Below are 11,970 nucleotides of genomic sequence, written 5' to 3'. Positions count from 1 at the left end.
AGCAATCATCAAATCCCTCCTGGACGTTGTTACGTACATGATAAACGGGTTGTGGTTCTAGAGAGGGGAGGCCGCTACTCAACAGTAGCAGTGGGCTTGGGACGGGGCGAGGGCTGCTGCAGCTTGTCCGGGCTTTCCCGATAAGCCAGCGATGTAGACTGCAACGAGCTTGTCGAGGGCGTGAGGGGAGGTCGTTGGGCTTGGAGGCCAGTCGATGTCCGCTTGGCGGCCGGCTCGGGGGTACCCTCCTTAGAGCCCTTCTTCGCTTTCCGAGGAGCGACGGATATGGAATCCTCGGTCTTCTCCGGTTCGATGGGGGACTTGGCTGACTTCGCGTCGCTGGCGCCGTCATAGCGGAACTTGCTCAGATTCAACTTAGAAGGGCCGTCGTCGTCTCCTTCGCCGTTCTTTTTGGGCACTTTTAGCTTTACCACCATCGACTTGGGACTGTCGTCCAGATCTGCCTCTTCGTCGTCGTCGCCCATCACTTCGTCCTCTTCCTCCGCCAGCTCATCCTCGTCCTCCTCTTCCTCATCCTCCTCATCGCTCTCCTCGGGGACATGGTCTTCCTCGTCATCGCCCAAGTCGGGCTCGCTTTCATCCTCTTCTTCGTCGTCCATGGACTTCTGTCCTCTGGCCCGCGTGGATGGTGCCCAGCCGTTGGTGCTATGGTTTACGGCAGCTGATCGGCGGGGGCGCCCGGTCGGGCCAACTGAAGACCCCTTGGACGAGGGCCGGCCTTCCTCGTCCCGCTCGGGGCTCGTAGTTGTGAGGTTGTTGGACGCATCCACGGTCATGCGGGAAGGCGCCTTGATCTGACGGCCGCTGGCAGTCGTCACGGGGCCGGTAGGCTCAGCAGGTGTGTTGGTTCCAGTGTTGCGTCCCGAGCGGCGCGTACCAGTGGAGTCGGACACGAACTCGTCGTCATCGGAGTAGGTATACTTCATACGTTTGCCTCTCGTGCGACCTTCGTAGAGCGAGAAGCCCGGCTCCGGGCGCTTGAAGCGCTCCTTCTGGGCCTGTCGGTACTCGCGTCTCTTGCGCTTCTCCTCGGTGGCCTCGAACCGGGGAATGGCCATCTGCATCTGCTGCGCCAGCTTTCGCGCTTTCGGGCCGGCATCAACAGTGAGCAGCTTGTCAATCAGACCGTTGAGCTCGTCGATCGACCCTGCTACGCTCCACCATGTTCTCTTCAAGCCTTGCGGGTTGCTTTCGCGATAGACCCTGAAGGCGGTATCGTCTAGGCCCTCGATCAAGTAGTACCGGCGCTTGTCGCTGTCGGACCCCCACGATTGGACCGAGAGGGGCTGGTTGAGATCATCTTCGTGTCGGTTGCCTTTGTAGGATGTGTTGATCATGCCCTTGACGGCTTCGGACGAAGAAAGGGACCATATGATCAGCGTTCGCAGGAGGGTAAGCTGTTACAAACCGCCACAGCAGTCAGTAATTGCCAGAATTCAGAGCGGTTTTTCTTGGTTGTAAAAAGTAATTCGGCGACGCAAGAGCTTCTGGGGGCGGCACTTACTCGTTCCGTGGGGTTCATTGCGCCAAATGTAGCGCCACCAGCCAACGGGCTCTTTTCACCCCAAGACTTTGCCCATTGGTTCTTGTGCGTGGAGATGGCATCCTCGAGGGCTCTGTTGTAATGTCCGGGCCTGTAAGACCAAAAATAATTTTCGTGTTAGCCGTCCATGTGCCACTTTGTATCAGGTAATTGCGTCATACGTACTTGACATCCTGCTTGCGGTTGAGCAGCAGTCCCAGCACCGCACACAAGAACAGCTCGACGCGGTCACCTGGCACGGAGTCGGTAATGTCGCGCTCGAGCTCTTGGGGGCCGAAATTGGGGAGAGACTTGGGCAGAACAGGGTCGAATCGGCTCCTGAACATGACAATAAACTGCAGGCGCCAACAGCCAGGTTAGCAACAAAATACGCGCTCGATGTCGCGTTTTCTACGCGAATTCGGCAATTTTACTCACGGCAATATCTGGATTGTCAGCCAGAATGTACTCGTGCGGTGGTGAAGCAGGTCGCTTGGGCGCGGGAGGTGAGGGTTCTCGTTCAGATGCCTTGGGCTTGGCGCCCTTAGGCAATTTGTTGAAGTAGTTTAGGATGCCCTTCTTGTCTTGGGAGGGGCCATCGTCGCCTTCATCTTCGGAAGGCACCGGAGACAGCGACGACAGCGACGAGAGATCACTAGAATCATCGTCGGCGGCCATTGTGTCGGGGTTGTTGTGTTGCGTGGATGGAGAGATGTTGTAGTGGGTGGGGAGGAAGGGAATGTGTAAATGCCGATGGCCAGTCACTAGGGAAGGGGAAAATCCACAACGAGATTGGGAGCTCAAAAGCTTGAGCCGCACAGAACCAAGAAGGCAAGGTAAGGTATCGATACAATAGGCTAAGGCATTATCCCAATCAAGGCTGCCATAGGCCCACGGCTCGACTTATTGCACACCGGAGACACCCAGACAAATCCGTCCAAGTCATCCCCTCCTCTGGACTGGCATTCTCTAAGGCAAGGTTCCATCCGATTACCTATGTCTGACTATCTACATTCAGAGTGAGTGTCCTGGCCCCATCCATCGGAGATGTCAAGACATCCCACATACGGTCCGTTAGCCCATAGAAGCAATGATATCACTCTTTGGCCCCCTCAGCTCTTTGCCTCACGAAATACGGGCGTCTACGTTCGTGTAGAAACCGAAGTTGGGCAGGAAGGTCGAAGATCCATACCTCGAATGGGGTTGCTGGCTCCTAGCTGCTAAGTGTTACACTGTAGAGTTGAGGCCAGGATACAATCTTCATAAAATGTGTTTTTCCTCCGTTGCGGTGAAATATCGAAGGACAATGTCTTGGCACCCACCTGGAACGAAAGCACAATGCCCGTAATCGCCAAAACGCCGTGATGCCAACACAGGTGTTGCGAGTTCAGTCCGGGGAACAGCTGATGAATTGAATCCGTCCAATTCGCTTTTTCTTTTCTTTTCGCCAAGGTGACGCGAATTGCCATTCGCTATCAAATGGTTGGCCTCATCCAGGGTGCAGGAGTCTGCCGGCGGGCGGTGTGTTTGCCTAGCTGCGGTATGGCCAACGCACCACACGGAACCTTGTCCAGGTGGACAGCCCAATCCCCAAGACGCTTGAATGAAGCCATCACCAAGACAGTAGTCTCGGCAATCCTTGCGGAGAGGGAAGTTGCCCTCTCAACCCCGCCCCCGTCACGTTCCGCCGCGCATGTCGACCACATGCAGGCCCTGGAATCTGGGGTAGCAACCCCAAGAAAGACAGGCCAACGTTGATTGAAGCGTTGTGGCCCGACGCCATCGAGCAATACCGCAAAACCATCCACGACCAAGCTAACAGCTTGGATGCATCTGCTCTGGTGGACACGAGGCAGCGTCAGAAGGGCCCCTGACTTCACCGAGGCAAACAGCCACTGGTCAACAAGTCGTACTTGGGACACCAGAACAGAGAGGGAGCATTGCCAATTTGAACAGGTGCACACGCGTGGGCTACAGCCCCGAAGCGCGACTCAGAAACTTGCAGCGGTGTGCGTGGTGGCAATGTCCTCTCACGCATAGCTCCTGGTGGAGTTGGGCCAGAGCCAGTGTCCCAGCACTGCCGTGTCGTAAATACTCGCAGTCCACCGAAGGGTTTTTTTTGAAGATGCAATACCCACCACCCATCATCAGGGCACAACAATTACCTTCCTCCTGCCTGAAATAGCATATTCTCGAGCAGAAAACGCCACGTAGGTTCTTTTCCAAGAACAGGGCAGTATTTCCAGAATAAACTGCCTACTCAATGAAGAAATCCATATAGAGAGCTGCTCAGATCGCGTGGGTATGACCGACCCAGCCATCGCCGAGCTTTATTCAGCCTCTGCTGCGTTGCGTGTATTGGGTAATCGTGAGGATCCCACGAACATGACGCGACATATTAAAGGTTGAGATGGGGTGGTGTTGTAGTAGACAGCCGGAATGACGACAGGCCTTTTGGTTTTATCTCCACTTTCCGCCCTTTTCCAATCGCAATCTGCCAGTGACCCGCACTAAATTAAGCTGAAGATACTTCGGTACTTGGAGGGCTTTCCGGATTTATCCCGTCCGGGCTCTCTTTGCTTTTTCGATTCGACCCACCAAAACCCCAAGTTCATTGACCTAATCTGAACAATGATGCTCTCAGCCCTCCTCAAGATTCTGCCCAAGGCACTTGAATGCAATTGTAGGATTTCCAGTCCAACAGGGCACGCAACTCTTTGTAAGGGAAGAAGGGACAACGAAATTCAGTTTGCATACCTTCAATGACTCAGTCCGGGCATTATGTGACTAGGTAACTAAAGTATGTATATAAACATTAATGTCGCCTGGTAGTAGTAATAATAGTAGTAGAGCATAAACACACAGATCTGCCTTGCAAGTTAGTGCATGCAGCCTCAAAGTACAGGCGGTATAAAAGTGCCCTGCAAACAAACGTCTGGTGGACGCCTGGGTTTTCATTCAACTTATGTCAGGCCTGAAAACGCTCGCCCTTCCCTCCACTTTCGCCCAACCCCAACTTGGAAGAACGTAGGAGCCCCTCCTTAGTTCTTTTTTGGCGCAACTTGATTTGTGACCTGCCCGCGTTCCTGCCTGGGCCCATTGAGAGTCTGCTTTGCACACCAGTCAGTTAGTTCTGACATCGGCGACCTGCTGTCCTCTTATTTCTCCCTTTCTCATATTTCACTCTTTTTGCCTACAGCGCAGGCACAACAATACCCTCTTCACCATCTAACACCTTCACTGTTTTCTTTCTGGACACGGAGGCAAGATGAGTGACGCAGCCGCCAACGAGGCTGAGAAGAACGTACGTGCAGAATTTCCCGACTACCCCGCCTACTCTGGCAACCCTGGTCTACGACCAGAACGGTACAACACGATGTTCACGAATACTAACGTGCTGTCTATCAAAACAGATTGAGATATGGAAGGTCAAGAAGCTGATCAAACGCCTTGAGGCCGCTCGTGGCAATGGCACAAGCATGATCAGTCTGATCATTCGTAAGTTTTCCCCACATTGACCATCGCAAATTGCGCGCATACTGAACAAACACCCTACAGCGCCCAAGGATCAGATTTCGCGAGTCGCCAAGATGTTGGCTGAAGAATACGTATGTTTGCCCCCAATGGTTGCACCCCAAAGCCGCCTTTTTCTGACACTCTCTTTAGGGTACTGCCTCGAACATCAAATCGCGTGTCAACAGACAGTCTGTGCTGTCTGCCATCACATCAACCCAACAGCGTCTCAAGCTGTACAACAAGGTCCCTCCCAATGGCCTTGTCGTGTACTGCGGTGAAATCTTGACCTCGGAAGGAAAGGAGCGGAAGGTCAACATCGATTTCGAGCCCTTCAAGCCTATCAACACGTCGCTGTACCTTTGCGACAACAAATTCCACACCGAAGCCCTCGCGGAATTGCTGGAGTCGGATCACAAGTTTGGCTTCATCATCATGGACGGTAACGGAGCCCTATTCGGTACTCTGAGTGGCAACACCCGAGACATTGTTCACAAGTTCTCGGTCGATCTTCCCAAGAAGCACGGTCGTGGTGGTCAGTCCGCTCTGCGTTTCGCCCGTCTTCGAGAGGAGAAGCGCCACAACTACGTCCGAAAGGTGGCCGAATTGGCCGTCCAGAACTTCGTCACGGCTGACAAGGTCAACGTTGCTGGTCTCATCTTGGCCGGTTCTGCCGATTTCAAGAACGATCTCAATGGCTCCGATTTGTTCGATCCCCGCTTGCAGACAAAGGTCATCAAGGTGGTTGATGTTTCCTACGGTGGTGAGAACGGTTTCAACCAGGCCATTGAGCTGTCATCCGAGACGCTGGGCAACGTCAAGTTCATCCAGGAGAAGAAGCTCATTGGAAAGTACTTTGAGGAAATCAGCCAGGACACCGGCAAGGTGTGCTACGGTATTGATGATACTCTGAAGGCTTTGGAGCTCGGCGCTGTCGAAGTGTTGATCGTCTTTGAGAACCTCGAGATTACCCGCTGGTGCCTGAAGGACAGCAACGGTTCCGAGACCATTCTCCACACCACCAAGCTGCAGGAGACAGGCCCCCGCGACAAGTTCATGGACAAGGAGACGGGCCAGGAGATGGAGGTTGTATCCTCGGAGTCGTTCCTCGAATGGATCGCCGAGCACTACAAGGACTTCGGAACCAACCTCGAGTTCGTCTCGGACCGTTCGACCGAAGGCAACCAGTTCGTCAAGGGATTCGGTGGTATCGGTGGTATCCTCCGATACAAGGTCAACTTTGAGCAGTTAGCCGACGTGTCTGACGACGACGAATACTACGACGATTGACATTCTGATGATGATCCCGTTAGCAACGAGGATCGTGTAGAAGCCACAGCATCAAAGCCGGCATTAGTCGTCGACGAAGAGCCAGAGAACGTACCTCCGCCGAGCACATTGTCCAAGTCGCCACCCCGAGTCACGGAACCATTGCCGTACAAGGACCGGCGCATGGAGAAGATTGGGCCGGCAAATTCTCTGCACACTGCCAGACAGGTAGCCCGACCGAGCCCGCTCCGCGACATGATGACGGCTTCTTAAGTTGCGTCTACAACATACGGATAAGGTACGTGAGTGTGGAAGGCTTATTTTGGTGATCTGGGAGTGGAATGCAGCTGCTAACGCCCCGCCTAGCTACCCATTGACATATTCTCTCAGAGTTATCAACTCTGAAAATTGCCTTGCTTAACAGGGCTTGGACCAAGCAGGATGACAAAAGCAGGGGCCTGAGTCGGTTTTGCTTCACCATTATTAGTGGTTCCTTGTCTGCTTGGCTTTGCGGTCTCGTGGCTGCCATGATTAGCATGGACGTTGAGACCAACTTGAAGCAACCAGATCAGTCGTTCTCGCCGTGCACTCAGAAGTAGATGGTTTATACATCGGTCACTCGTTAATCGTCATCAATGATAAAGTCGTTACGCTCAAATCTGTGCGCTGGACCAGTGCCAATATCATGTCCAAGTGTTTGCTACCTACTATGTGATACTACTGCCCTGTAAGCCTGGACACTGGGAACTAACCAGCAGTAGCTGTCACCTAACAATAACCCTCACTTCCAAGGGTCCCACAAAAAGATTACGGGATGGTAGAACCTTCTCAACGCCATTGGCATCTACCAACACAGACACTCGTAGTTAATTGTTAATATCGGGAGTATGCGAGGCGATTGGGTGTTTTCGCCTTCAATTAGTCACAATGAACGACAAGTACCGTACCTACCTAGCTGGCAGATAAGGCGAGGCTGGGTGAGTGCACGTGGCGGAGCTTTGCGCCCTTACGCCCTAGCAAGCAACGCCCTAGCAAGCAATTGAATGGACGACAAACCCCGCGGTCGGTGGCATCAACGGTATACCACAAAAGTACGTATCCCTGTCTTTGGTTCCTTTTTCCGGGGGGATTGCAACAATAGCGAATCTTGAGAGATCCGATGTAGGTCCTTGAGTTTCCAACTCAATTGGGGCCCAACACATTCAATTCCTTCTTCTTCTTTTTAAAGTCCACTCGTTGAAGCATATATACGGGGGAATAGGTAACCTAATCTTTCCGACTCAAGGTGACAGAGAAAGAAGGAGCGAATATGACGGCGGTTAAGAAACCAATCGTCTGTTTTCTGGGTCCGGTTGCATCTTATACCCATCAGGTACGTACGTCCCGGGATTACATATATACCACCACCACCACCACCACCACCACTAAGTCACAGGATACGGGGACATATATCCAACCGTCCTGCTGTCGATGGTTTCTCGTGTATGCGTGACCTCCTCGCCTGCCTGCATTTGCTGACGATCAATATTGGCAGGCCACACTTGACCGGTTCCCAGAAGACAAATACGAGCTTCTGCCCGTGGTGACTATCAAAGGTGTGTGAGTGTGCGTGTGCGTGTGCTTGAGTGTTGTTGCTGTGCATGGTGGTGGTTGCACTCTTCTCTCCTTACGGGCGATGCAATATTCATAACCCCCCGTAAAGAGGGCGTTACAACGTTTATGACGTATGCTAGGTACAGACTGAACTAAATAACTGATCGAAAAAACCCCTCAGATGTCTTCGACACGACCCAGTCCGGCCGCGCCACTTACGGCGTAGTGCCCTTTGAGAACTCGACCAACGGGTCCGTCGTCTTCACGCTGGACCACTTCGCGGACCGGCAGGGCCTGTACCCGGACCTCTCCGTCTGCGCCGAGATCTATCTCGACGTGCACCATTGTCTTCTGGGCCGGTCCCTTCCGGATGACGATGAGGATGGTGCCACTGCTGCCGGTCCTGATGGCAAATCCCCGGATCCGGCGGAGCAGTCATCCACCACGGCGGCGACGGGGACAGCGCCATCGCAACATCCCAAGTTGATGAGCAGCCACACCTTCGGCCCCTCCCCCGCCGGCAGCAACCAGCTCCTCTCCGCCGCCAACGCAGCTGCAGGCAACGCCGAAGCCGGCTCCGCCGGCCAACGCACCCCGACCCCCTCGGACCCGGCCCCCCAGGCGCCCCGCAGCCGGCCCCTGGTGCCCCTGACGCGCATCGAGCGCATCTACAGCCACCCGCAGGCCTTCGGGCAGTGCAACCGGTTCCTGTCGGCGTACCTCAAGGGCGTCGAGACGGTCGACGTGTCCTCGACGTCGCGGGCCGCGGAGCTCGCCCGCGACGACCCCACCGGCACCAGCGCCGCCATCAGCTCCGCGGCCGCGGCGCGCCTCCTCCAACATCAAGGGGTCGAGGTCCTCGCCTACAACATCGAGGACCGCGAGGACAACACGACGCGGTTCTTTGTGCTGCGGTCCGGGACCGACGACGACGAGAACCCGGGTCCGGACGGCATCGGTGCGCCTTCTTCTTCCCCAGCAGTATCACAAGAAGAAAAGCAGCAGCAGCAGCAGAAACCACCCAAGACCAAATCCCTCCTCTCCTTCACCGTCCCCCACACCGCCCCCGGCGCCCTCGCCGACGTCCTCTCGTGCTTCCGCGCCGCCGGCCTGAACCTGACGAGTATCGCGTCGCGGCCGAGCCTGCGGGCGCCCTTCCAGTACGTCTTCTTTGTCGAGTTCGAGGGCCACCGGTCCGTCGACCCGGAGGGCAAGGTGGCGCGGGTCCTCGAGCAGGTCGGCCGGGTGGCCGAGAGCTCGCGGTGGTTGGGGAGCTGGGTGAACCAGAGGTGTTGATCTTTGATCGATGGGGTAGGTTGACGAGGTTGAAGTTTGGCATAGGGGGGAGAGGAAGGGGGCAAAAATAAAAAGGGGGGAGCAGGCAGGAGAGAAAGAGGGAAGGCCAAATGTCGGGCGAGAGCATTATCATCATCATGATCCAAGTGTCTATCCCTATATCGTTCAATATAGGGCCATCATAGTAACCACACCTGTCGTTGAGGGTGTATCGCCATTATCGCAGGATAAAGGGGTATCAAATGTATCATGGTGATTACGTGCTTACACTCAAGCACGATGTTCCGATTCCAAACCAGCTACCATCGGGCCATTCGTGGGTATGTATCACCATCCCCTTGATGGCGAAAGCGCTGCTCCTCGTATGATACTTCCTATAAACGATCGGCAGTCCAGTTTATCCAATCGGCTCTTATATATAATGGGATAAACATGATGCTAATGAACCGAGTGACCCCTGATATGTACAGTACTGCATAATCTAGTGGAATCAGCGCTCAGGAGTAACATTTTGCTAAAGGAACTGAATAATCCCCGTTATGGGCTGTACGGCATAATCTGGCGGGAGCAACGCTTTCGCTGCCAAGGGAATAAACAGTTTGCCAATGGACCCGGCGGTATAATCTGGTGGCTGGTGGGAGCAACGTATAAATGAGTCACGTTTATAGGTAATAATATGGCATAGTCACATGGATAAACGGAATCAACAATGGATAAGTTTGTTTAAAGTTCCCATTCATAACGAATAATCTCGGACGCCGTATGGATTATAAATACAGTATCTATCCCGCTTATAACTCGTCTATACAGCCTCCCACTTTCCATCAACGCTTAGTTGAAGTAGTAGTTCTCCTCGGGCACGCGGCCTCGGATAAACGGAGGCTCGCTGCCGGGGACGTAGATGTCCTCGTACAGGATCTTGGGGGTGGGCTCGGGGGCAGCCATGGCCTCGGCGATGGCGACCTCCTCGTTGACGTGCTTGCGGGCCTCCTTGTCGATACCCTTGAGCTCCTCCTCGGAAACGACGTTCCAGTCAAGGATCTTCTGCTTGAGTCCGGCAATGGGGTCGTTGTTGGATCGCATGCGCTGGATCTCCTCACGGGTACGGTAGGTGGTACCGGGGTCGGACATGGAGTGACCTCCGTAGCGGTAGGTGACGTACTCGAGAACCATGGGGCCGTTCTCGGCAACAGCCCACTCCTTACCGTACTTGACGGCAGCCTTGACGGCGAGAGCGTCCATGCCGTTGACCTTGAGACCGGGCATGTACTGACCACGCTTGTAGTAGTCGGTCAAGGCGGAGGAACGAGCGGCGGAGGTACCCATACCGTACTTGTTGTCTGTCCAATCCGTTAGCGGGGAGAGTCCAGGAGGTTGGTTCTCAGATGTAGCAAAACTTACTCTCACAGCCGAACAGGGCAGGGAGCTTCCAGAGCTTGGCCATGTTGTAGGCCTCGAAAACCTGACCCTGGTTGGAAGCACCGTCACCGTAGAGGATGATGGAGCAGTTCTTGCGGCCAGTGTACTTGTGGGCGAAAGCCAGACCGGCACCGACGGGGACCTGAGCACCGACGATACCGTTACCGCCGTAGAAGCCCTTGGTGAACATGTGCATGGAACCACCCTTTCCGTAGGCAATACCCTCACGGCGACCCAGCAGCTCACCAATGATGGAGCGCACGGAACCACCGCGCATCATGGCGTAACCGTGGCATCGGTAGGCAGTGATGATATCATCCTCCTTGGTCAGGGCGGCCTCGATACCGACGGCGACAGCCTCCTGTCCAGTGGACAGATGGCAGAAACCTCGGATCTTCTTCTCCTTGTACAGTCTGTCGGCGGCCATCTCCATTTGACTAAGGGCAGGTTAGTCCTGGCAAGCAATTGGCCACACAATTCGGGGATATCTCGTACGTACCGGGTGGTGACCATGTCGTAGTACATCTTCTTCAGCTCATTCTTGGTGACATCGAGGGTGTAAGGCGGGGGGTCAAGCTCGTATGTCTCGAAGCTCTCGTCGCTGAGTGTGATCTGGAAGGGCTTGTCGTCGTCCTATAGTGCCAAGATTGATGTCAGCATGCTTCCGTCCACTCCGTTGCGGCGGCCCCGAGTCGCAGCAGACTGGGGTTGGCGATGCGGGCAAAACGAAGCATCAATTGGAGTGTATCGTACCTCCGGGACACCCTTCTCGAGGGTTGCGCTGGCGGCATTGGTGGTGACGGATCGGACGGCGTTCACAAAGGGAACAGTAGGAGCGGCGGCGCGAGCGCGAGTGCGCAGGGCCGGGACAGCTCTCGGCACCCTCAGCGCGCGAGAGAACATGGCTGCTGATTGACGAGGTGGTAGCTGGGATTGATGAGAGAAAATGGGCGGAACAGTGAAACAAGAAACCGAAGACAAAAAAGGAATGGAGTCGGGAGTCAGGCAAGATTGACAGGCAGTCAATTGGCGAATCTCCGGTGATAGCAAGCAGAGGTTGGACAAGAGATTTGATTGAACCAATTGGCCTTAGAGGATCCCTCTTTCCTCTTGGATGTTGGGATTTTTTTCCGTCCTCCGGGTTTTTCCCTCAGCTGGATTTTTCGGGCTTAGCGCCAATTGAACGGAGCTTTGTTTGAGAGCTCCAGGTCGTAGCTTCCTGCTTTTGCGCCCAGAGGAGCTCCAGGCTCAAGCTGTAACCAATAACCTTAGCAACCTTCTGGGGAGCTAGCCTGCTCCAAATGTTGGGAACAGACGCCAAGACCCCGGCATGGACC

The 11,970-nt window shown here is 54.6% G+C and overlaps 4 protein-coding genes across 4 annotated transcripts; 2 read left to right on the top strand and 2 right to left on the bottom strand.

Annotated features, from left to right (window-relative positions):
• Positions 1-74: 74 nt before the first annotated feature.
• On the bottom strand, positions 75-2,221 carry PG985_015913 (uncharacterized protein; the record flags this gene model as incomplete). Its single annotated transcript, XM_066835679.1, has 4 exons — positions 75-1,418; positions 1,526-1,655; positions 1,730-1,899; positions 1,982-2,221. 4 exons carry the CDS (start codon positions 2,219-2,221, stop codon positions 75-77), a joined length of 1,884 nt encoding a protein of 627 aa, XP_066676882.1.
• A 2,590-nt stretch (positions 2,222-4,811) lies between these two features.
• On the top strand, positions 4,812-6,346 carry PG985_015912 (eukaryotic peptide chain release factor subunit 1; the record flags this gene model as incomplete). The annotated part of the gene is made up of 4 exons (XM_066835678.1): positions 4,812-4,847; positions 4,957-5,041; positions 5,102-5,151; positions 5,210-6,346. The coding sequence occupies 4 exons, from the start codon at positions 4,812-4,814 to the stop codon at positions 6,344-6,346; spliced, it is 1,308 nt and encodes a 435-aa protein (XP_066676881.1).
• A 1,449-nt stretch (positions 6,347-7,795) lies between these two features.
• PG985_015911 (P-protein) lies at positions 7,796-9,214 on the top strand (the record flags this gene model as incomplete). Its single annotated transcript, XM_066835677.1, has 3 exons — positions 7,796-7,807; positions 7,860-7,920; positions 8,100-9,214. The coding sequence occupies 3 exons, from the start codon at positions 7,796-7,798 to the stop codon at positions 9,212-9,214; spliced, it is 1,188 nt and encodes a 395-aa protein (XP_066676880.1).
• An 831-nt stretch (positions 9,215-10,045) lies between these two features.
• On the bottom strand, positions 10,046-11,536 carry PG985_015910 (dehydrogenase E1 component-domain-containing protein; the record flags this gene model as incomplete). The annotated part of the gene is made up of 4 exons (XM_066835676.1): positions 10,046-10,554; positions 10,616-11,070; positions 11,133-11,266; positions 11,387-11,536. The coding sequence occupies 4 exons, from the start codon at positions 11,534-11,536 to the stop codon at positions 10,046-10,048; spliced, it is 1,248 nt and encodes a 415-aa protein (XP_066676879.1).
• Positions 11,537-11,970: the final 434 nt, after the last annotated feature.

This window comes from Apiospora marii (genome assembly GCF_038362585.1).
Source record: "Apiospora marii strain CBS 49790 chromosome Unknown utg000013l_segment0_segment0, whole genome shotgun sequence".
Classification (NCBI taxonomy): Eukaryota; Fungi; Ascomycota; class Sordariomycetes; order Amphisphaeriales; family Apiosporaceae; genus Apiospora; species Apiospora marii.
The sequence above is the reverse complement of the archived record's forward strand: the minus strand, read 5'-3'. Positions and strand labels throughout refer to the sequence as shown.